This window comes from Alligator mississippiensis, chromosome 5, assembly GCF_030867095.1.
Source record: "Alligator mississippiensis isolate rAllMis1 chromosome 5, rAllMis1, whole genome shotgun sequence".
Lineage (NCBI taxonomy): Eukaryota > Metazoa > Chordata > Crocodylia > Alligatoridae > Alligator > Alligator mississippiensis.
This window is the reverse complement of record NC_081828.1, coordinates 77,344,579-77,369,462: the sequence shown is the minus strand read 5'-3', so window position 1 is coordinate 77,369,462 and position 24,884 is coordinate 77,344,579. Positions and strand designations below refer to the sequence as shown.

Below are 24,884 nucleotides of genomic sequence, written 5' to 3'. Positions count from 1 at the left end.
CATTGCTCCCACTGTCACCTTTCTTCTTTTGTTCTCTACCTTTGTCTGCTCTCCATCTATCTCCAGGTCTTCACTTCCACTCTTTAACTCTTTTTCTACCTCATGCTTACTTGCCACCACATCCATTGTTTTGAGTTTCGGGTCTCCCTCCTCTGCTTCTTGCTCCGGTGCTTCCCAAAGCTTTCCTCAGCATGGACCCCATTTAACATCTGGTTCTAGTCCTGAGTGGGGGCTAATTAGCACAGGGATCCTTTATCAGAGGCTATCTGAAGTACACGCACATGCTAAGCTGTGGGGTCACTATGGCTTGAAATGCTCTTGATTGTTGTGGGACCCAGCCCAGTGAACTATGTTCTTTGGATTTGGGCCAATATCATGCATAATTTATACTACATATATGTAGGTGCTAAAGTGCTGTTCACAAGTGTGTTTATGGAGTACCTGTGCCAAAAGTAACATGCATCAGTTCTGGATAAATTTAAGTGCATGGCTACTATATGCAAACTGTTACAGCCATGTTTATTTTCAAGGTTATTGTTTTCAATTTTGCTTCTCATTTCCATGTGCTCAGGGAGAGCAGGGTCTGACAGTAAGGAGAGAGGGAAGGGGTTGCCAGGGGAAAAAAGTTTGGGGGGGGGGGAGGAAGTAGAGAGCCAAAGGTCTATCTGACCCCCAGATATATTATCCTTGCTATAGCAGTGGGAGGGGAACAAATTCAAGGCAAACCTCCAATAATTAGATGCTGTACCTATGCTGAATGATTGAGGAACTAATTGGAGTAGATTGGCATAACTGCTACAGAAATAAAAATGTACTTCAGTAGATCCATTGTGCCTCATTTTATTTCCTAGCTGCATAAGTTAGGTCAGTAGCAATGCACAGGACTGTTTTTGTCGTGTACATTATCAGCAGTCTTGCATTTTGGTTATGACTTCACAGTCGATCTCCAGAGCACAGGTTGGTAATATTTACAAATTCTGAGGTAGTTTGTCGGGCATATTTTAGACTAAGCCAGATGCAGGTCATTCCTATTTCTTTTGCCTGACTCGCACCCAGTTTTGCATTAGCAAAGGGAGAAGGTGTTCCACAGCATTGGTGTGTTCTGTCCCTTGTGCATTCTGTAGCATCTGTAAGCAGAATTGTTGTATCATGTGTTTTTCTGCCTCCTGGGGCATGGCTCAAGGGATTAAGGTAGCATTGCAGGATAATAATTCACATCCTGATTTTCAAAGGTTTTCACTGTACCTGGAAGGGGGATGTTCTGAGGAGCACCACTGAGCAGGTTTGAAGAGAATTGAAGAAGTGGAAGGCATAGGAAAAACCTGAGGCCACCCTAAGAACATTACTGTTTTACAGTGTTGATTCTCCAGTGCAGTACACTAGCTGAGATGTATCTACTTTGAGTAGTCTCTTTTAACTAAAAAGTGGTGTGCTCATCTTTGTATAATAAACCAGGGCTAACCATACTAAAACAACTTGGCATTGCACTTATGTATGTACTAGGGTATGTTGGATTTAAACCTTTAAATACCGGTACCTTTTAATTTCTGTTTTTTATTTTTTACTGAAGGAACATATTGGGAAATAGTCCATCACAGAGCTGTTTGACCCATACTTCACCGAATACCTCGACCCAGTCTCCCAGTGGTGTTGGCAACACTTCAGGCTCCTATCCGTTGGACGGGGCGGATCAGCAGTTTTCAGAAACATATGACAATGTTACAAAGGGTAGCACCTCAGAAGATTCCAGTCAGTACTACTGTGACAGGGTGAGTTGTACAAGACAAGTGAACTAAATCAAAAAGACAGGGTATCAGTGCAGCATTGTTTGTCTGTTGCATAAAACCTTATAAGGTTCCTCCAACAATGTTAACTTGCCTGTGTTGCAGGATGTACACATTGTTGTGATGTGTTAGTACTGCTGGTTTATTCCGGTTTATACTTATCAAGGATGACAAGAGAAGGGTTACCTGTGGGGAGTGAGAGGGAAAAAAAGAAGGTCACTTGTGGGTAGCTCCTAGAGTTTTTCAAAGGCTCCTGATTTTCAGATATCTACAGCAAAAATTAAGTCCCTCTGTGATGGACTGCCTCTTCCTTATCCCCTGAAGAAGAGCAAACAATCAGAGCCAGTGCAGCTCTGCCTCTCCGCATTTCTGACAAGCTGGTTTTGTTCTGCCCCATGCCTTCCAACTGTGTTTATTTAAAAAAACCCAGAAAACTCCCCACAAAAAACTGAGAGGGCTACCTAAGGGAAGCTCCAGACTTGTGGTCTTAGATCCAGCTAGGCAGCAGCTTTCCGGTTCTCCCAGGCTTTTCCTGCCCCACAAGTTTCTTGATCCTCCCTTCCCCATCTCCTGTTAAAGCGATACTTTTCAGTACTCCAAACCTCAATAAGCCTCCATGTTTCATAGTTTCATAGTAGGCAGGGTCAGAAGGGACCTGAGCAGATCATCAAGTCTGACCCCCTGCCATGGCAGGCAAGAGTACTGGGGTCAAACAACCCTGGCAAGGTGTTCATCCAGCCTCCTTTTAAAGACCCCTAAGGTAGGAGCCAGCACCACTTCTCTTGGAAGTTGGTTCCAGGTCCTAGCCGCTCTGACAGTGAAGTAGCGCCTCCTGATGTCTAGCCAGAATCTACTCTCTGCCAGCTAGTGACCACTATTTCTAGTCACTCCTGGTAGTGCTCGGAGTAACAGGGACTCTCTGCCTTTCCAATGGCTGCTGCCCAGATATCCTCTGCATCACCTTGACCAGAACCACCTCCAGTATTGGCTAGTAACAGTCCCTCATTTACACAGGACCCCTCTCCCCTAGTCTTTCTCTAAACTTCCGTAACTTTGGGAATCTTTGCAGAAAAAATGTCATCTCCTTGTCCTGCTTCCTTGGGAGTTTGACTGTTACTTCCTCAAAATTCCCCAGTGAGTCTATCTAAATAAACCACCAGTAAGAGGAATGTGAGAGTGAGGGAGATTTAAATCAATGGTTGGGTTGAGGGGGTCACAGAAGGGAGGGACAGATAGTAAAAATGAGTATATTTGCAGGAAGAACACAATGAATAGACAATGTGTTGGGGAAAGACCTACATTAAAATGCTTCAAAGCAATAAGAGGGATCATTATAATGGTGTTATGGAAGGAGGATAAATGGCTTTCCTTGAAGTGGAAGAACAATATGTTAGTATGAAAAGCAGGGGGAGGAAGAAAATAAATATTGGGGTTTCCCACTGGTTTTTTTTTTTCTTCATCCTCCCTCTTTCTGTACAGAATTCCCTATTCTGTACAAATCTCATGTAAACTATATGTACTTACATAACTTTGTATCTCATGCCTTTTTTCTTTGCTTTTAGGATATTGACTGTTATAATGTCCTTTTAATGTTTACTAAAATGCCTATGCTTTTCTATGTTCTCCTTAACAGTATAATTCTTCACTAAATTAGGTGCATTATACAAATGGAACCAGAGGTAGTCAGAAAACTATATTTTCATCCCATTGGAATTTTTAAACTGTGTGTGTGTGTGTATTTTTATACATGTATTTTGGCATATTTATATGCCTAAATCAGGACGGTTTAACTGGTGGCTGCAATTCTTATGCAACCCCTGGGCTTCTGGTCTGGGTGCCACTCCGCCCACAACTTCAGCTGCTGCTGCTGCCACTTCTGGAGTCTCAAGGCTCCCCCAGTCTCCTCCAGCCTTCTCTTCCTGCCCCTGTCTCAGGGGGTGGTGTGGCACAGCCTGCAGGGTTGAAGGAGCCCGTGGCCAGGGGATTTAAAAGGATCTGGGGTTACTGCATGGCATGGGGTGCTGGCACTGTACAGCAGTGATCACCTGCAGTGTGGCACATTGTGCAGGGCATACAGGTGCTAGCTCAATGCAGCTGGGGAAGAAGGGGCATGTTGCACAGTATGCAGCCTGCATAGCATATGCTGAGGGTGGTCTGTGTCCCCCAGCCACTCAGCAGTTGGAAAGTTCTGGTCTAAGTCTAATAAACCAAATAAGAAGTCTGCATGAATCTTTTCTGGATTTCCTATCTAAAGTGTCATTCAAATTGATGTGGTCAGAAAAAAGAACAAGAAAAAGCAAACCCCTCATTTTAATAAGAAAAGATTTCTCTTCAAATTTTCAAGCCAGTTCTATGTATAAGCACTCTTCCCTTAGTTGTGAACTTTAGGAGAGTATTGTTTTTGAGAATTAAAGGTCAACATTTCAATCGAATAGCAGCTAATTTGCTGCAAAGCAGCAGAAATGAACTTCCCCTGGATGAAGGTTATTAAGTCTTAAGCTTCAGCCACACTGGCTTCTGAAACTATTCCAAAATAATTAAAAAAAAAAAAAAAAAAGTCCAATACCTCATCTATCATGGAAAATATTTTCAGTCATTTTAATTAAAAATGGTTGAGCTGGTTTTGGCCCCAATTGCACGGGGGAAAAATCACCTTGACAAAGACCAAATGTTGAAAATATCAGACCTAGCCAATGACAATTCCAGAAGGTTATGAGTAACAGGCTTAAGATTAAAAAAAAAAAAAAAAAAAAAAAAAATGGAATGTCAACTGTCACAGTCGCTGCCATTTCCTCTGTAATAAACGTGAAGATCAAATTGGAATGTATTGTACTGTCCTAGCTCTTTTTCTTTTTATGATACGTTTAGTTGGAGGTTTGTGGGTTTTTTGATCCATTATATATAGAAAATAATTGCTTCTATTTTGTCTAGAGAATTGGAAAATCTAGAATATCTTTAATGTGTTACAGAATGAAGTAATAGATGGGGATTTACTTTCGGTGCATATTACCCCAGATGAAGATGGGAAATTTGGATTTAATCTAAAGGTAAAAGGACAGTGTTTAGAACCCTGTTAATCATAGGCGATGCATAGGGGGGACATGGGAGGGGGCACATGCCCCCCCGAGACTGGCCACCACTGGCTTCTGTGGCCAGTTGCCACCTCCCCTTTCTGCCAACGTGGTCGCCAGCAGCTGCAAGCGGTCCCTGCTCACCTCCGCTGACAGCATGGACGGCGGCTGCAGGTGGTCCACGCCTCCTGCCACTTCCACCCCCCCACCCCCGACACCTTTGCGGCTGCCTGCGGGTGGTCCCTGCTCATCCCGCCCTTGCCGCTGCCATCATCGTGGCCGCCCGCGGTTGGTTCCTGTTCACTGCTGCCCCACTGCCGCTGCCTGCAGGTGGTCACTGTGCCCTCCCAGCCTCCAGGGGCGTGTCATTCATGCTGTGAATTATGTAGTTAAAAGGAATTGGTGTCTTGATCTTTCACATCTCTGTTGTTGTTTCCATTCAGTGTGTATTTTTGTATCTTTCTGAAATGATCAGTGCTTCATTCTAAACTATCCTACAAGGATTTCTCTCAAGCCCAAGTCAAGAACTTTATAAACCGTTCCCAAACATTAAACTCCTAAAATCTTCTGTATAGGTAGTAAATTACTGGCTTGACCTTCAAAACAAGCACTGTTCCCATTTGCTTTAATGGGAGTTAGTAAGTGCTTAACATATTAGCAAAATATACCCTTTTTCCAGGTGCCTGCTTGTGGACTTTGTGGCTTAAGTATAGGCAGCAGATTTTTACTCTCAACTGAACAAAGGTCAATGATATACCATTGGATATGGTCATGGCAAGTTAGTTATTGAAGACATGAAGGTTAATACATATGAAGGAACCAGAAATAAATGTTAACGTAATACATTTCTGATTAATGTCCTCTTTAAAGTGCTATGACATTGCCATTACATATGGCATGATATGTGATTGAGAATCAGGCCCAGGCTCTAGTATCTCTTCTTAGTCATGTATCCATGGACATTTTGGGGCCATCTGTTTCACTGTACAAGCACTGGGAAAGCTGTTTTTATATTGTTAGATTTCACTGCCAAAAGGGCTTAAAGAGTGTTAATGATTGGAGACTTGAGGTTTGATCCTTAAAATAACTTGATCCTGTGTTAGCACAGCCTTAAAGTATAGACATCTTTGAGGAAATACATGATGAGATCAAAGTACAGAGTGTGAATGTTTTATTCGTATAGGAACAAAAGATGAAGTATGTGTTGTTTAATATAGTGCTTAGATTTACTCTGATAGTGTATTCATGGTCATTCTTGCCTTGGCATTCTTTAGGGTGGTGTCGATCAAAAAATGCCTCTAGTGGTGTCAAGAATAACTCCTGGGTCACCTGTAAGTAAACCCTTAAATATTTGCATTGCATCTTTCATTATAGCAAAAGCTAATTTCTTTTCAGGGTCTTTATGCTGAAAGTATCTTCAAACCAACTAGTCAGTACCAGCTGGAATATTCTGGTGATCCAACAGGGGAATCATACAGGGTAGTGTTTAAAAAATACTTCCCCATCTCCTTTAGAATTGCAGAGTTAAAACTATGATTTTGGATACATTTCCTTCCTGTAAAAAACAAACAAACAAACAAAAAAACATGTATTTCAGCAGGTATTCGGGTACAAACCATGATAGTTGAAACATTGTCTTGATTTTTTTTAAATACATGATAAAGAAAAATATATTATTTTTAATGTTTTTTTGAAGCTGAGTGCCCTTATTTTTAAAATGGGGCAAGGGGTGGGGCAGCCAGCAATCAAGATGGCAGCCACCCCCTCGTTTCCCCCCCCCCTCCCCCAGCCTCTCCACCAATTGGCGCTAAGGAGCAGGGCCTCTCTGCCAGTCAGTGCAGATGGGTGGAGCCACCATGAAATGTCCATGAAATTGGCTCTGTGCACCATCAGTAAGCCACAAAAAAAAACCTTTGTCTTGCCACTAAGTAGGTCCCTAATTACAATATTATCTCTCTAAATTTTGCAAGTAATTTTATCTCCTTTACCCAAAAGAGGTTTTGGAGCTCTTAGAACACATCTACACAAGAAAATAAATGAGAACCTGTCTAGATCTTAAAGTAGTTCAGAAAATCTAATCTAAAATCAACTCCTACCATGAAATAATACATGAGTGTCTGGGAAGATACAGAGAGAACAAACTAGGTAAAAGAGGTGGTAGAGAGTACAAAGCTGAAAAATTGAAACTTCAGTTAATTTTGAGTAATATTAAAGAGGAGAATTAATTGATATGTGTCAGCAATCAATGTCCTTTCAATATAATGAAGAAGCTGTTACCATTGTAATTGGTGTAACCTCTGATTAAAAATAGTGTGGGGAATTCGGGGTCCAAGAGTAAAGTATTTAAGCAGCCAAAGTTTTGCATGACACGTATTAGGATGTGAAGGTAGTGTTGAAGTGATGTTGCCATGATGATCCAGGAAATATGCAAGGGGCAGGAATTCTTTTGGATGACCTATTTTATTGGACCAGATACATGGTTGTGACAGACAAGTTTTGGGTATCACAGTACCCTTCCTCAAGCCTTTGGGGGACATGCAGGGGAAACAAAATCTTGTATAAAACGCCATATGTAAATAAAAAGCATTTACAGTTTTGTCTAGAAAAGTGTGACAGCTGAACATCTGCCTGAACTACCGTAACAATCATTTAGAAATATGAACCTCAAAAGAATTCTAAAAATGTCTAACCTATAAAAGGAAGCAGGTGTTAACTACTGCAGTAAGGAGCAGGAACAAGTTTTGGTTTTTATTCATTTAATAAAGTATTTACCCACTGAATAAAAGATATTCTTAAATCTCTTGTACTTGCATTGTATTTGGTGGCTTTCTGGTAAATAAACATGCCAAAGCACTGGAAATGTTTTCATAGCTGTTAATGTGTTTAAGCTGTTTATTTTGTCTTCATTATGGAGTTTTGAAACTACTTAAATGCTTTAGATTTTCAATCTATAGGTGTCCTTACACAAGCATGGAGGCAGCCTTAAAGCCTTAAACAAGCTTTAAAGCACCCCCTGCTACCATTTTGAAGCACTGGGATGCTGATTCACAAGATGCTCCAGGCACTTTAGAGCGTCTGAGAGCCGCTCTAATTAAAGCATTCCCCCCTCCTACCCCACAGTCCCAGAGCACATGTAAAAATGCCCTATCTGATGACGCTCCTGGTATGAGTCAAGAGACCTCAAGGCTGTGCTACCTAACCAACCTTGTTCCTTGAGAATAGAGGAACTCTGGCCTTGAACAGGCTTTGTCACCTGGAGGATCTTTCTCCCAGAGGGGGCATGTTTCCTCCGGGAGAAATTGAATGAACTCTTGTAGTTTCTATTGGGAGAGCAGCATTCTCCTGATAGAAACATAATGCCTGTACCTGGCCTCTGTCTTTGTCTCTACTTATTGGGTTGTGCAGAATGACATTTGTCTCTCTTTTCTGGTCTTGAAACAGGCGGATAAATGCATCCCAAAACTAAATGAAGGTGATCAGATAGTGTTAATCAATGGCCGAGACATCTCAGAGCACACTCATGACCAAGTGGTCATGTTTATAAAAGCCAGCAGAGAATCACACACAAGGGAACTTGCACTTCTGGTCAAGCGGAAAGGTAACCAGGCTGCTTTTGAGGTTCTTATTTGAGACTCTAAGGGTCTCTTGATGACATTTTCCTCCTTTGCAATTTACTTAATTTTGTTCACCATCGACAGTTGTGCTGTGAATTTGGCTATATTGAAACACAAATCCCCTCTTACCTGAAAGACTAACATTAAGTGTTTGGTATAAGGCCTGTGGTCTCATGCTGTCAGAGTGAGGAACACATCAGTACAAAATAACTAAGTGTCCCTTGCCCCTTACAAAATGACAAGTTTGGAAACAATATTGATCCAAGGGGAAGAGATTGTTTGGAGATTACTGGAATATCTGAATTATAGATGAGCAGAAACTTGCTACAGTATCCTTAGTTTTAATGTTTGTTTCTGCTCTGTCCCCTTCCTTCCTTTGCTTGCCGGCTCATTAGGTTGTCACCAGGGGACCTAGCTCCTGTATCCCTGAATGGTTTAAGCCTCTGGAGTTTGAACTAGGTTTGGCACTGTCTTTTCCAGTCATACGTTGGTGTGCTGATTCACCAGTGTTACCACTCTCTCTTGAGTGGTAGAGCTTGCAGCCCAGCTTCTTGTCCTCAGGGTCCGGTCCTGACTCCACAGGGTCCCACTGTAGCTTTAACTCACTCTTTCCCAGAATCCCAACAGAGGTGTGTGTCTTTGGCTTACAGTTTTTCTGTTTGGTTTACAGATTCACATAGTAACTGTTGGATGATGCCTACAGATACAGAGAGGCTTTACACTGCATTTCCAACTGTACGCAGTACCTAAAGAGAGACCACAGGAGATCACAGATCAATAGCAAAAAACCTAAGTTTTCTAAGTGCAACGTCTCTTTCCCATGGAAAGCCCATAACAATTCATTTAGGAAAACACTCATCAGCTGTCCATTTCCATTTACTGTGTCTCTTTTTTTGGATACCTGCCACCTTTGTGAGGTGTTTTAATAAGTGTACCCCCAGCCACAGAGTGTGTGGAGGTGGGGGGGACTTGCATGCAGTAGCGGTGCAGGGTGATGGATGGCAGCAACCACGGCCCTTGCCCTGCCCCAGCCCTGCTCCTGGGAAATGGCAGCGTGGGGTGGTAGGTGGCAGTGCTCCGTCCCCGCCCACCCGCACATACCCCCTAAGGCCTTTTCCAAATACCCCTGGGGCCTTCCCAAGACAACCCCTGTTTTAGACTAAATTCTCTAGCTTCTCCTGTGCTAGTGACTGAGTTGCCTCCCTGTTTGCCTGGTACATAAATATAAAATTTTCAAACCTGGATCCTTCAAGTTAAACTCTTGCATCAATATTTAGGTATGGAGAGAAGTTGTGTAATTTTTCAAACATGTTTGGTGCATTTACACATGTGCTTTACTGCAGTGCTGGGTAATTAGCTCTGCCATATTAGAGTATAGTAAATTAATTAATTCTGCTGTAGGATAGTACTGTCCAGAACAAGTACTATCCTACAGCTGAGTCATTTAGTGTGCCAAAACGCACATGAAGATGGTGACCAGAGCTGGCTAGGACACAAAGGTGCTACAGTGTGGGGCAATCCTGCTAACTAGCCCTGCACTGTAGCACCCTCATGCCCCAGCCAGCTTTGATGCCAGAGCCCACGGCTGAACTTCCAGACCCTCTGCCAGCTTGGGACTCCTCTGCCCTGGCTTGCATTGCTGCGATTCCAGGCACGCATGTAGATGCTGGTCCTGGGAGCAGCCAATGCTGGTGCAAACTGCACCAGAGTTTATTCAGTTGGGTTAATTGCAAGTGTAGATGCACCCATTGAATGCCTGCTACTCCTAGTCATTTTTTCAGGAGTTGACATTGGTCAGCACACACAAAAAGGTAGCCAGTTACCTGAGATGCCTAATTTTGAGTTTAGCAGTCTAACATGAAGCATCCAGGTTTGTACATCACCCTTGAACACCAACATATTTTAACACAGATTTTGCTAAGGACATAACTGATATTGCCTTTGGATGGGTCTGAAAAGAATAAATATGCTCATGTGTCTTTCAGTTGTCAAACACTTTGTTGAGACCAAATCTGAAGATGAAGCTGATTCTCAGAATTTTCAAGAATCCATTCTTTCCACATGTTCAGAGTACGGTGATACACTAGAAGAGTCTATGGAACAACTGAAGAAAGGTCTGGAAAATGGGACAGTGCTCACTCAGTTTGAAGTAGGTAACATTACATTTACAGTAGCCATGGTACTGCCTGGTGGCTGTGATGCAAGAGTGACTTCAAAGCATATGGACCTTGGACATTTTCTCATTTCCATTCAACCCCACCTCAACAGATTGAGCACATCACCTGTCATTCTAACTCTTCTCCATCTTGGTAGTAGACTGAATTATCAGGCTTGCATTAAACACCATCTGTTGAGAAAAATCTGCTTTTAATTGAGTTCAACCACTGAAAGCCCATCAAGTTCATTTTTGAAAAATTATTTTATGCCAAAACTAGTTGTTTCTTTCCCCTGACAGAAGTCAGTCTAGTCTGTACTGTCACCCAGTAAAATTATAAAATTATATTTTATTAATGCAATAAAAAATATGTCTTCCCGTTTTTTTGGCTGTAATTTACAGTCTGCAATAGCTGGAGCCTGCTCTCTCCTGCCATTTTCTTATGATGGGTTTATATATCTGAGTGTTTTTCCTAGCTCTCCATTATACAGCTTGTGTGACCTTCAAGAAATCGCTGCATCTCACCATGCCTCAAGGCCTCAGGCTTCAAAATGAGATTTGTCTCTACTGCACAGGCCTGTTATATAGATAAATTCATTACTATATACAACAAGCTCAATTGTGTTGGCAGTGAGCACCATGAAAATGTCTACAACTAAAATGCATGCAAATATAATTTATCAGATTCACTCCACTGCAGTAATAAGTAGAAAAATCTTACTGAAGTTCTTTTCTTGTGATAAAGGCTATTCAGTGCAGTAAACTTGATTCTCAATGCCTGCCTTGCTGTCAGGATTCCAAATGCTCGTTTATAGTGATTTTTGAGCCTCTAAAAAGCATGGTCCATTGATTTTTAAATTGCCCACAAACAGAATATTGCCTTTCTACAGCAGCATGAATTTTTCTTTCCGCTTTTATATTTTTTCAAAGTTTGCATCTTTCCTTGACACTGCAAGACATTTTTCTAGTGGCTTATAATCTGTCTTCAGGAAGGTTTGAGTTCTGACCTGTTTGATGATCAATTCCTGGTTTGGGTCCACAGTACTGCCAAATTATTTTTGGACCTAATATTTTATTTTTAAAAAGACACATTTCTGGTGCTCATAGTTGTGAAATAAACTTCCCAAATATGAGTTTGTTGTAACTATGTTGTGATACCTCTTTGAGATTTCCTGACACAGTGTCTGAGGAGTGTGAATTATTCACTGTCTCCATGTTGTATGAATTGTAAAAACTAAAGGTGTCAATTTAAATATCAGCTATCTTACCAATTTCACTGATGCCCATTTTAACAGAAATATCCAATCACTTCACTATAATCACTTCACCACTTGTGTGAAGTAGTCCTATTGCTGATTTAAGGGGAAAAATAAAGGGAGGAGAGGAGGAGGAAGGGTGCGGGCAGCATAGTGAAAACCAAAACTGCAAGGGGATCATAAAATAAACTAATTGATATAAAACAGGGGTAATGCAATGGTTGTCTTTGTTTTCATACTTAAATCAACAAATACCTCAAATATTAAATGTCAATGAAACTCCTCCCAGGCACCGCTTTCCCCCACTCACCTCAGCCCCTGGGCTGCGCCTTGCTGTGGTGCAGACAGGTAGTGTTGGCTGCTCCTGGGTGTGCTGCAGGGGCTGGGGTAAGTGGGGAGAAGTGAGGCCCTGGGGCATGGCACAGCTCTTCCCCACTCACCCCAGTGCCTGCTGCAGTGGCCCCAGGACTGGTTGACACCAGCTGCCTGCAGCTGCTGGGCTGCACTGTGCCCCAGCCCCCCGAGGCTCCACTTGTCCCACTCACCCCATCTCCTGCTGCAGCAGATCCAGGAGCAGCTGACACCACCTGCCTGCACCATGGCCCGGCGCAGCCCAAGAGCTGGGGTAAGCGAGGACAAGCAGAGCCCTGGGGGGATTGGGGCGGGATGCAGATCAGCAGCTCCAGGCTGCTGGCGTCGGCTGCTCCTGGGTATGCTGCAACGGGCTGGGGTGAGCAGGGGCAAACTACTGTGCCCCAGGACTCCACGTCTCCCCACTCACCCCAGCCTCTGCTGCAGAAGACCCGGGAGCAGCCGACACCACCTGCCTACACCACGGCACAGTGCAGCCCAGGGGCTGGGGTGAGTGGGGACAAGTGGAGCCCCAGTGGGTTTGGGGCGCAGTGCAGCCGAGCAGCTGCAGACAGCTGGCATTGGCCACTCCCAGAGCAGCTGCATCAGGTACTGGGGTGAGTGGGGCCCTCCAGCCCCATGGCCCTTTCCTCTCCCCCCATAGACTTATCTGCTTGGGGCGGGGTGCCTATGCCAGTTGCATAAGAGTGAATTTACCTCGCATATAAAGAATTTTGGGTATAAAAACGGTCATCAAGTAAGAGTGAATTTGCATATACAGAACCTGCATGAATCAAGGGAAACCTGTATACAAGTCACTGCAAATATAATTTCCCCCCCCCAGATTGCTAATGAACATATTAAAGTAAGACTAAACCTAGAACTTGGCACGATATCATTTCATTTGTGGTTGTTAAGGCACTTTACAATGTGTGTGTCTGTGCACATTTTAAGCTAATATTCTATAAGTTAAAGTCATTAGAAAAGAAAAGGTTGCCTGCTTTTTTTATACCAGCTAATATTTGAGAGCTGTCTCCAACTGGAAGGCAGTTGCCAGGATCCACTTTTCTAGTGTTTGTTTCCAATCTTCTGTTACCTCCCAAACTTTCTGTGAATTTTTCAAACAATAAGCAATGGCTCATTAGCTATTTCCCTTAAGTCTCTAGGATCAAGGTAATTTGTTCATATGCTAGACTTAACCAACTAAAATTCAGTTTTAAAAATCTGTTGTTTAAATCACAGATTCATAAACAATCTTTAAAATATAAAAACTCTGATGAGGAACAAAGATCATAGTAATTACTATAGCAACAATTACTCACTGATTCAGTTTTATTATAATTAACACATTTTAAATATGTGAAAGGATAAGTGATACTTTTACTTACAAAGCTGAGGAATTATCTGGTGAGTAGACTTCAACACATTACAGTTTAATCCAGCAAAGACATTGAAAAACCTTGACATTTAGTAACACCCCTGTCTCCTATCAGAAGCATAAATCAATAGTCAGGCAGAAAGCTGAACTTGAATTCTGGCTGGTGCAAATATTTAAAAAATATATAAAATATGTATGTATACTAACTACGTCTGTTCCCATAAGGCTTTTTTCTGTTTATGCCGTTCAAGCTGAAAGTGTGTAGTGAGCTGTGATATTTAGCTTCAGGATTCAATTAACCTTACAGTGGAACTAATTTTTAGCACATTATTTCAGTAGTCACAACTTTCGTATGAGGTGTTCTGCAATCATTCTTTTGCTTTAACATAAATTGTTTTAAAACTGCAAGACATTAAATGCTTTAGAAGTATTAAGATTATTGTTGGAAAAATTAAGATTTACTGGAGATTAGATGACTAAAACTTTTTTTTTACTTGGTATATATGGTAGTTGGCTCAGATCAAGTGTAGTTCCTGTTCTTATTACAAGTATAGTAATGTAAATGTGTGTTGGTATGTGCACACACACAATGTGTGTCTACTTTATAAAGAGAGATCCATTATAATGTCATTGTATTTATTGGAAGGAAATACGTACTTTTCATATTTAAGTTATTTACTAATTCTTTCAAGTAACAACAAGGGAGTGTTTAAAATTCACAAGCCTTATAAGCTTATGGCTTGCTTGCCTTATAAATAATTCTCGCTGTTTCTCTGATTGTGAATAGAAGATCAAGATTAACTAAGACTCATGGTTCCTGTAAAACAGAATAAGATTTCTGTATCTGATACCAGGATGCAGGGGTTTTTTGTTCTTGTTTTTTTGTTTGTTTGTTTGTTTGTTTTGTTTTGTTTTGTTTCTTTTTTTTAAGTTCGCTAGAAATCAGTACAGTAGAAATCAGTAGATTTGCAACACTAAGGACAGTGAAGGTTTCTTGGTTTATGTCTGTTGGGATTCTACAGTTATCCACTTCCCTAGGCACTTCATTTACTAGGTTATGAAGTAACAAATGTTGTAGTTGTGCACCCAACTGTAATATGTATCAGAGTAAAAGTTCACTTACGTGATTGCATAGTTATTTTTTCCTTAATAGACTTCATGCCTCATTCAGTTTATTCCTTTGCTACATTTGCTGTGCATTATGGGTGTTTCCAGACATGCAGGAACGGGCGCTTGCAGCAACTCAAATAGTAACGGCACAAATTTGTATCGGAGATTTGCGTCTCAGTACACATGCCGGAACATGCACTTTGGTGCCAAATTGTGCCACTTGGGACAAACTGACCCTGCCCAGCTCCTCCCAGTTCTTCAGCCAGGGGGAGCTAGAGGTTGGGGCCAGCACCTGGCCCGGGGCCAGCACCAATGACCTAGCTGGAGTGCAGATGAGGTGGCTAACCTGGCCATTTGGGGGCCAGGAGGACCTGCTTCGATAGTTTTTGAAGTGGGCCACTGCAAGGAGCACATCTTCTGGGCAATAGCTGCCCAGATGGCAGAGCAGGAACACTAGAAGACATGACAGCAGTGCTGCCTTAAGGCCAAATGTGCAGCCACGGCCCACTGGCAGCTGGCTCAGAGGTACAGGTGGCTCTGCTGAAGTGTCTGTACCACAGCCCAGGCAGCTGTGCAGTCCCTGTCTGGGTCTGGCAGGCATGGGGCCAGGGGTCCAAGGGGGCAGATGCTGTCACCAGTGGCAGCAGGTCACAGCCAGCCAACAGCCATCGCTGGCGGACTGCTGCAGTGGGTAGAGGGTGCAGGGGCCACTTAGGGCTGCTTCAGCAGTACAGCTGGCACAAGGGGCTGGTGTCCCCAGATACCAACTGGCCAGGTCTCAGAAGCTCCTGAGGGCAAGTAGCCCTCAGCTGCTCTTCAGGGCAGCTTTTTAAACTGCTGGGGCCAATACAGGTGCTGGCCCCAACCTCTTAACTCCCCCTGGCTGAAGATCTGGAAGGAGCTGAGTAGGGTCAGTTTGCCCCAAGTGGCACAACTTTCCCCACACCAAAGTGCATATCCAGGCACATGCACTGAGGCAAAAATCCCTGTATCAAATGTGTCACTCCTATTTGAGCTGCTGCAAGCATACGTACCTGCCTGTACATGTATGCACCCTATCTGCTGTCATTTACATTAGTATATTTACTCCAGAAAAATCCTGTGCTATTTTGGGTAGGATATGGTTCCAAATAACACTCAGATATGCCAAGATACTGTAATACACTAAGATTTCATTGCTTCCTTTTAAGTCCTTGGAAGAAAATATCACTTTTGGCCCAGTAAGTCAAAGGGGATGTGAATTTGTATTGCCATTCATTCTGGGAAGTGCTAGCCTTCAGCATTTACTTCTCTTCTGACTAGTTTTATTGCTACCACCTTCCTTCCAATACCTTTAGAACACATCATTCTACTAAATTTATCATAACAGAAAGCAGACCTTGGTTAGAAGCAGTTAGTTTGTCAATGATTCCCATATTTCTTTGATTTTTCAAACATTTATCTACAGGAGATGATAGGATTCTATTCACGTGTTTTAAAAATGATCTTCACTTTACTTTTGTATGCAATTAAAGTATTTTTAAACCCATTGCATGGTTGCTTTAAGCTAGCTTTTTTAAGTGGATGTATTTGGTACCTGTAGCACACTTGTATCCAGTTAAGCAAACTATTCAAAATGTTGTCTTTTTTCATATCTGTCTTCTAGCAACTTTACAGGAAAAAGCCGGGGCTAGCTGTTACATGTGCAAAAGTACCTCAAAATATGGACAAAAACCGATACAAAGATGTTCTACCTTGTGAGTGTTCAGTATAAAACTTCTGTTCCCTTTTTATCCTCAAAATGCTGCTTTACATTTTATGAAATTACTGCCATGAACTTTTCCATAACTGATTCTGTTTTCTAATCAGGTGTCCGTTTTTCTTTCTAAAAGATGGTCCATTTTGCTTTATATGGCATTGTTTATGTGCCTGTTCTCAAAGTGCCTACAACTCTTTTATTTGTCCTAAAAAAAGAAATAGTAATAAAAAACAGACCAGATAACTGTTTTACAGCTAATGTGTTTTTTGTTTGTTTGTTTGTTTGTTTGTTTTTTTGCTACAGATGATGCCACACGGATAATATTGCAAGGAGATGAAGATTATATTAATGCGAATTATGTGACTGTAAGTCAAGCAGGCATCCATATTAATTATTCATTATCTTTCATAATGCAGCAACAGGCTAAATTATTTTCTTTATTTAAAAAAAAAAAGAGGTGCACATGCAGATACACACTGAGGTTTTATTCATTGCATTTTTGTGGGCTCCTTCATAATAGAAAATTTTAAAGTACGTACGTATGGTTGTACTGATGGACAATATGCTCAAAGAATCCAATTAGCATATATGCAGGATGTTTTGAACCAGTGGAAATGGTTGGTCAGTTTCATATAGTGCAATCCTGTAAAGACCTGGGCGCTCTAAGTGTAGGTTTCAGTGTTTATCTGTTTAAATAGATTTAGGACTATGGGAAACACTCCAAATTAATCCCAAATATTCAGATGATTATCCATGAAAATTACTTCTTAAATTTTACACATAGCTTCCAATAATCAGGTATTAATTTGAGGAAGTCACAATGTTTAAATTATTTTGTAACTTTTCATATTTGTTAAAAATGCGGAGTTTTATGTTAAAAAAAGTGCAGCCATGAAGAAGACAACATATTAGCATTGCATAAGTTAGATCCTTTATCATCTGTGAGATGTGAATGTCTTAGTACTTCAATTAAGGAGCACATTTTTTTTAAGTTTTACTTTTCCTGAATCATTAGTTTAGTTTAGTTGAATGGTAATTGTTGAAGGTTATGCCACAACAGTTCAGAAAATAGTTGTGTACCTCTCGTGTGTCCGTGATGTTTTCCATTGGTCATTTTGGTGGCTCAGGTGTTTTCAGGTAGAACCCACTTCCTTTGACCATTCTTTTTTTTCTTATTAGTTTAGCTTTTTTCTCAGAGCAGGCGGGGTGGGGGGGGTGTGGAATGCAGTATTCTTATTTATTTGTTCCTTTATCCTCCTCCACTCTGCCTGCAGTTCCTCTTCACGAGGATGTACTTCCATACCTCTTTATAGTCCACTTGGTCCTGTGTCACATGAAGGAGCTGCGGGGAAACTCATGATTATACTTCTGAATGTCTTAACTGTACAGAAAGCACCTTTGTGTATTTGAGCCTGAAATGGAAATTGGAAACAAAAGCTTGTTACTCTGCTAAACCAAATTCCCACTCACTTCAGAAGCCAAAAGGAGACCGTCATTCACAGTTGATGTTCATTGACCCTCTCCTGTCTTACGAACTTTTGTCAGCAGTCAAATAATCAATCATGTTCATATTTGAATTGTCATTATAAGACTTGAGAGGCAATAACTTGACGTTGATTATATTTATATTAATTTCTTAGAGCAGTTGTTTGCAAACACAAACAAGCCTCACTATATTAGTTTATGCATGGTTTATGTTTCAAGGGTATTCCTTGTGACCATAAAAGGGAAGCCTTTTTTTAATGCATGGAAGTTTACATTCTTTCTTCATAAAAATGTATCAGTTTGTTGAACCACCACAAATCTGACCAGTTTTGATCCCTATCCTGGGAAAGCCCCCATACAATATGATGAAGTAGTCCTTTCCCTGGAATAAATATGTGATGAGGAGAAGAAAACAAGCACATTCATCCCTGAAACAAGCAGCACAATGGACACTAGTATTTTGTTTGCCATGGGTTAATTACAGGTGGATATTAAGTCTTGAGTAGGAAAAGGTTTAATAACTGTTGCTGTAGTCAACTGGTTTAGCAGCAGAAAAGGTTAATATTGATGGATTGATTATAAGGACATCAATACTGGGAAGCAAAATAAACCTGGCATTTTTTCAAGTATATATTTGTATTTATAAATGTGAGGAAATAATAAACAATTATTGATTGTATAATTATGGATATAGGTTAACTAAAAATATTTTCCTTACTAATCAAAATGTTTATCTGTGGAGAAACAATTTAGCTGGTCAGTAGATAGTCTTCCAAAAATGTTTAGATGTTATATATGGCTTCTAATGTCAGCATTACAGTTGGGTTTCTTTGAATTGTAGTATAGAAAAATAATTAAAAAACATTTTTATCTATTGACACCTGATTTTTAGTCCACTTTAAGTTAGTAATTTGATGTGGGATATTCTATGGATCTTTGATGTGATCTTGACAATCTTGTTGGTTGACTTGCTTCCTTTAATCTTCTTTCAGAAGTTCACCTATACAAAAGAAATGTTTAACAGGAAGCTGTAATTACTTTAGTAGTGAGAGTAAACTTTATGTAAGATTTTCCATTTCTTGATAGATGGAAATTCCTTCCGCTGGCATCGTGAACAGATATATTGCCACTCAGGGGCCTCTTCCACATACCTGTGCACATTTCTGGCAGGTAGTCTGGGATCACAGGTTAACATTGATCATAATGTTGACAACCCTTACAGAACGAGGACGGGTAAGCATGTGGTCTTCTAGATTCTTGCAGTTCATATTAGTTGCCATGTAATTAAACGTCTGCCTGACTTGTATTTTGATCATGGGCTTCGAATTTGCTTTTATTAGAAACATTTTCTCTCAAAACTATATGACTCTGTTGATCCATACTATGCGCTTCACTTCTGGAATTTTATTTTCCCCCACGGTTTTCAATAAACAACTCTATGCCACTTCTAATTTTCTATCATCCCATATGTGAAAACAAATGCAATATTAGAATAGCAAATGTTGGTATCTTTTTTGGTGCAAACAGTATTCCCAGGATAGTTAGAGTATGCTCTGTCATGAAGATAGTCAAAATGTAGCATTTTAAAATGGTTAATGTTGTTGAAAAGCCTGAAAAAAAAATCTTTCCTAAAACCATTTTAAAGAATCTTAACAGTTTAAGTGATTACACTATGGTTCTGAAATGAATTAATAGAAAACTATGGAATATAAATTATACTTACGTTAAGTATGCACTGTATTATTTGCCATTTTCATGCGTGAATTAAGTATCATTTTTAGCCTTAAAAAATGAGCAGCTGTTGAGCAGATAACACGGAAACATGTTGTATTTGAGTATTTGGAGGCTAAAAACTATTTAGTACTAGTTTCGGCCATCTGGGAGGTAGGACAAATCACTACTTTTCCTTGCCTTACTGGTTAGAGGAATGCTTCTTGATTTTTGCTCATGTTTCTTATGATCTCTTGCTACCTTGTCACTTCCTAATCTGACTTTCTGGTTCAAAACCAATGGTTCTGAGAGATGGGTTATATGAGAGTCAATAGTTAGAAAACCATGTTTAGAATACTGATTTTTATGGAAGAACATTTATCCTTCATCTCCTCCATAAAATGTACTGAGCATAAGTAAAGAACTTGAGGTTTTCCAAATTAAGAAATAATCATTTGGCTGTGTATCCTTGACTGTAGTTATTCTTAAAAACAGTTTTGAAACCCTTATTTCTGACGAACAATGCTCCTCCAGCCTTCCAAAGTACAGTTTGGGATCTATAAAGAAAGGCCACTCATATTCCTGAATTGTATTTGCAAACTGTTTTCATTGCAGTTGTGAAGAGCTTTCCTTCCCTGACTAGCTCTTGCCTTCTGATTTTCTGTGCACATACTTCTGAGTTACATAAATTGATATCCTTTTTTCCCCCAAAATGAGTTCACAACTGTACTGCAAGTAGCAGAAATTACAGTAACATTGATTAGAAATAGAGCTGCCGAATAATTTTAAAAATTTCATTGCAATTAGTTTTAAATTAGTCGCAATTAATCGTGATTTTAATCGCACAGCTTAAAAACTCAAAATTATGTGCAGAAAAACTCAGTTATGCAAAATTATGTGGGTACTTTGTATGATTGTGGGGTGGGTATGGTTCTGTGGGTGTGGTGGGGGTGGAATTTGTGAAGGTGTAGGGGGCTGTGGGTGTGTGTGGGGGGGGGGTTGGAGCCTGGGAAAAGGGGTTCCCGCATACCTTGGCAGGATGTGGGGTACTGTGGGTCAGGAGTGAGGGACAGCAGCAGGGCTGGGGGGCTGTGGTTTGGCAGTGAGGGGGACACACGGCCCAGCAGGTAAGTTTGTGGTAGGGAAGGTGTGTGGGGGAGGGAAGGGGCAGGGGTGCAGAATGAGGCCCCCACATTGAGGGAGGCATTGGGGCAGGGACTGGAGTGAATGGGGCCCCAGGGCCAGGGTGGGTCGAGGGACATTTCCGTGGGTACTTCATGCAGGGGATGTGCACACCTTGGGGAGACATGAGGGGCATGTGCCCCTCAATTTTGTGGGTGGGATGGAAGCGGGCTGCTGATGAGGGCTGGGGCTCTGCACCCGATTGCTGTTGCCTTGTGTGCTGGATGCGCCATGTCACCTGTCCGCCTGGCGAGAGGTACATGGTGTTGCACAGTGCCTGGTGCAATGGCAGCAGGGTACAGAGACCTAGCCCACTGCAGCAGCCAACCTCCACCCCACTCACAAATCCAAAGGACACGTGCCCCCCATACCTCCTCTGGGGTGTGCACGGTGGTGGGAGGCTCGGTCCCATGGCCTGCCCCTGCCTTTGCCCCACTCCCTCCCTCACCCTGGGGGCCTCCATCTGCTCCACCCCATGCCCCTTCCCCTTCACAGACTTGCCTACTGTGCGCTGCTCTATACACCACTGGGCCATGTTCCTAGCCACCTATGGACTGCGTATCGATGTCTGTGTGCGCCCCCACCCCCACATGGCAGCCATCTGGGGCCTGCTTCCCAGGCTGCCCTGTGGTCCTCTGAGCCTGGGTGTAGAGCTCCAAAACCACATTCACAATTAGTGTGTTAAAAAAATTTTACAGGGGTTAATGTGTTAATCGTGATTAACTGACGGCCCTAATTAGAAATGTTCCAGTGATGAAACCAGAGCTGTTAAACCTGATGGAAGAAAGCCATGCATCATAGATTCATAGATGTAGGGTCAGAAGGGACCTAAGTAGATCTTCAAGTCCGACCCCTTCCCTGGGCAAGAGAGAATACTGGGCTCATATGACCCCAGCTAGGTAATTGTCAAGCCTCCTCTTAAAGACCCCCAAGGTAGGAGCCAGTTCCACTTCCTTTGGAAGTTGGTTCCAGATTCTAGTCGCCCTGACTGTGAAGTAGTGCCTTCTAATGTCCAGCCTGAACCTACTCTCAAACAACTTATAGCCGTTATTCCTTGTTACTCCGGGAGGTGCACAGGTGAACAGGGTCTCTCCCATTCCCTGCTGGTCCCCCCCTAGTAAGTTTATAGATGGCTACCAAGTCCCCTCTCAGTCTTCTCTTGTGAAGGCTGAACAGGTTCAGATCCCGTAGCCTCTCCTCACAGGGTCTGCCCTGCTGTCCCTGGATCATGCAAGTGGCCCTCCTCTGGACCCTCTCGATGCTGACCACATCTCTGCTAAAGTGTGGCACCCCGAACTGGACACAGTACTCCAAGTGTGGCCCTGACCAGTGTCGCGTAAAGGGGGAGGATCACCTCCTTAGCCCTGCCCGTGATGCATCTGTGGATGCATGACAAGGTGCGGTTGGCCTTACTGACTGCGTCCTCACCTTGGTGGCCCATGTTCATTTTGGAATTAATAATGACTCCAAGATCTGCCACTGTGCTTTCGAGAAGGGAGTTCCCCCGCCTATAGGCATGCTGCTGGTTCTTACTGCCCAAGTGCAGTACCCTGCGCTTGTCAGTATTGAATCCCATCCTATTCTTATTTGCCCACCCCTGTAACATGTCCAGGTCCAGCTGTATTCTGTCCCTCCCTTCTAGCATGCCCACCTCGCCCCAAATCTTGGTGTCCAAATCTCGTCTCCTCAAGGGTCTGGAAATGTGGTGTTGGGGGACCAGTGGCAGAGTTAATTGCCAGTCCCCTACTGTAAAATATCTGGTCTTGTGGGGAGCCCAGATCAGGCCAGCAGGGCAGGAAGGGTGGGTGCCACTGCTGTAAAGCTTTTTCTAATATGTAATCTAAATCTAATTAAGCCAACTATTACTTGACCTACTCTCAGTCCTCCATGCATCGCTGTCCTTCATGTAATAACGCTAGTGAATTGCCTGTCAAGAATGACGGGTGGGGGGAAGGCAGGGGGGCAGAGTTTGCATATGGCGGCTGCCACTCACCTCCCTGTGCTGCCGCTGCTCTGCGTTCAGCCGTGTGCCACCCCTCCCCTCTCCCTCCCCCCACCCCGTTCAGCCCTGGGTAATCCCTCCCCTCTGCTGCTCTGCATCCAGCCCTGCTCTGCCCACTCCCTCTCTCCCCCCACCCCCGCTCTGCTGGAGCCGTGCCCCGCCCCTCATTTTTGACAGGCATTCTTGATGCAGCACAGGTTGGAGTCGCACCCCCCAAGAGTGTTACGGACACGCAGGCAGACCCTTATAATTTTATGCAAGTTACTTTGTTGTGATCCCTTTTCCCCTCTTTTAGACCCAGTTCCTTCCTCCTTTCTTCATAGATGACCTTCTTTAAATCTCCTTTCATTTCTCACTTGGACATTATCCAGTTTGTTAATGTCTAAGTTTGTAGTGGAAGTTCGATAGGGTACTCAATCGAAACCTCATCTCATCAACCGAGTAAACAGAAAATAATTAACCCTTGCATCTTACATACAGTATTTTTCTTAGTACATCACAGAATGAAATTTGTTGGGTTTTTTTGTTTGTTTTTTGCATCAGTAGCCATCACATGACTCGTGTTCTGTTTTGTAATCCACTATAACCCCCCAGATTCTTCTCTGAAATACTGCAGCTTTAGCCACTTACTTCCACATTGTTTATGTGCTTTTGATTTCTCCTTCCTCGGTATAGCACTTTGCACTTGTCTTTGTTGAATTTCAGCTTGTTGATTTTTGGACTGCTTGCTCACTTTTATCCAAATTTGTTTTAAATTCTGATCTTATTCTGCAATCTTATTCTGCAAAATGTTTGCAACCCTACCCAGCTTGATGGTATTCATGAGTATGAGCATAATATCTGTTCTTTAACCAAGCACCTACTAAAAATATTGAATAATATTTATAATAATAGATATATTAATAATAATTATATAATAATATATTTATAATAATATAATAATATTGATCCAGGAGATCCTTATGAAATGCCACTTGACATATCCTTCCAATGTCACTTATTCATAGCTACTCTTTGAATAATTTTTTTTCAGCTAGATATACATCTACTTACAGAGATTTTGTCTAGAACAGTGGTGCTCAACCTTTTGACCCTACAGGCCAGATGAGTGGCAAGGGGCCAGTCCATGGGTTGGATCAGGCTCAGGGACCTGACACCACTCCCTTCCACCTCCTGTGCACTAGGATTGGACCCTGGGGGCCTGGGGCACATGCTACCCGCCATGTGCTGGGATGGGACCCAGCTTCGCTCCTTCTAGCATAGCATGCTGGGGTCAGGCTCCAGATCCAGTGCTCAGGGCCTGGGGCTCACCACAGGCCTGGAATTTGGCAGCACAGGACTAGTGGCATCGCTCTTCCTCAACCAAATTTCTGGACCTGTGGGGAGAGTCCCATGGGCCAGATGACATGGAGCCATGGACTGGGGGTTGAACCTTCCTGATCTAAACAATATTTACCTAATTTGCTTTTGAGGGACTGTATCAAAAGCCTAACTAAGGCCATTTACTGTTTCTCCTCATTCAGTTAACCTCTCAAAGAAGAAAATGAGATTAGTTTCATATGGTTAGTTCTTGACAAATACTGTGTTGGGCATTTGTGATCACCTTAGTATCCTCCCAAGTGTTTACAAATTGACTGTATAATAATTTTTCCCTCCCCCCCCTCCCCCTTTTAAAAGATATACTGCATTTGCGCTTCTCTGGTTCTCTGGGACATTGTGCTGGCCTTTCTATCAGGTGTCTTTGCAACCTTAAATCAGTTCCTTCATGCATGTCCTTTATGATACAGTTCTTAATTACAGTATCTGCCAGTTATTCAAATCACATTGGACAGAGCACTTTTGATATTAATAATGAATGAGTCTAATATGTGGTGGCAGAGTCAAGAGAACAAAGTCTTTGCAGATACCATGGTTACACATTCTCAGCAGTCACTGGTTATTGCACAACAGCCTTGCCTACATACATGGACTTAAGCTCTTTTTCTGCCAGACATTAGAATTATGTGCATCAAGCGCTCTTTAAGAGTTTGATTCTAATAAGTGGCTGA

General features: G+C 42.2%; 1 protein-coding gene and 1 long non-coding RNA gene across 8 annotated transcripts in view; one reads left to right on the top strand and one right to left on the bottom strand.

Annotated features, from left to right (window-relative positions):
* Window positions 1-24,884, top strand: part of PTPN3 (protein tyrosine phosphatase non-receptor type 3) — a 312,280-nt gene that overhangs the window by 229,795 nt on the left and 57,601 nt on the right. For all 7 annotated transcript variants that reach the window (XM_059728511.1, XM_059728513.1, XM_059728510.1 and 4 more), the window contains 8 exons: window positions 1,571-1,769; window positions 4,754-4,831; window positions 6,130-6,186; window positions 8,297-8,453; window positions 10,455-10,618; window positions 16,365-16,455; window positions 16,761-16,822; window positions 19,029-19,175. In XM_059728511.1, coding sequence (XP_059584494.1) covers window positions 1,571-1,769; window positions 4,754-4,831; window positions 6,130-6,186; window positions 8,297-8,453; window positions 10,455-10,618; window positions 16,365-16,455; window positions 16,761-16,822; window positions 19,029-19,175 — 955 coding nt within the window. The remainder of the gene's footprint in view (window positions 1-1,570; window positions 1,770-4,753; window positions 4,832-6,129; window positions 6,187-8,296; window positions 8,454-10,454; window positions 10,619-16,364; window positions 16,456-16,760; window positions 16,823-19,028; window positions 19,176-24,884) is intronic.
* LOC109282767 (uncharacterized) lies at window positions 8,486-13,790 on the bottom strand. The gene is made up of 3 exons (XR_002089786.2): window positions 13,620-13,790; window positions 10,752-10,816; window positions 8,486-9,215 (listed from the first exon to the last, which is right to left on the bottom strand). It is a non-coding gene; the product is annotated as an uncharacterized LOC109282767 (long non-coding RNA).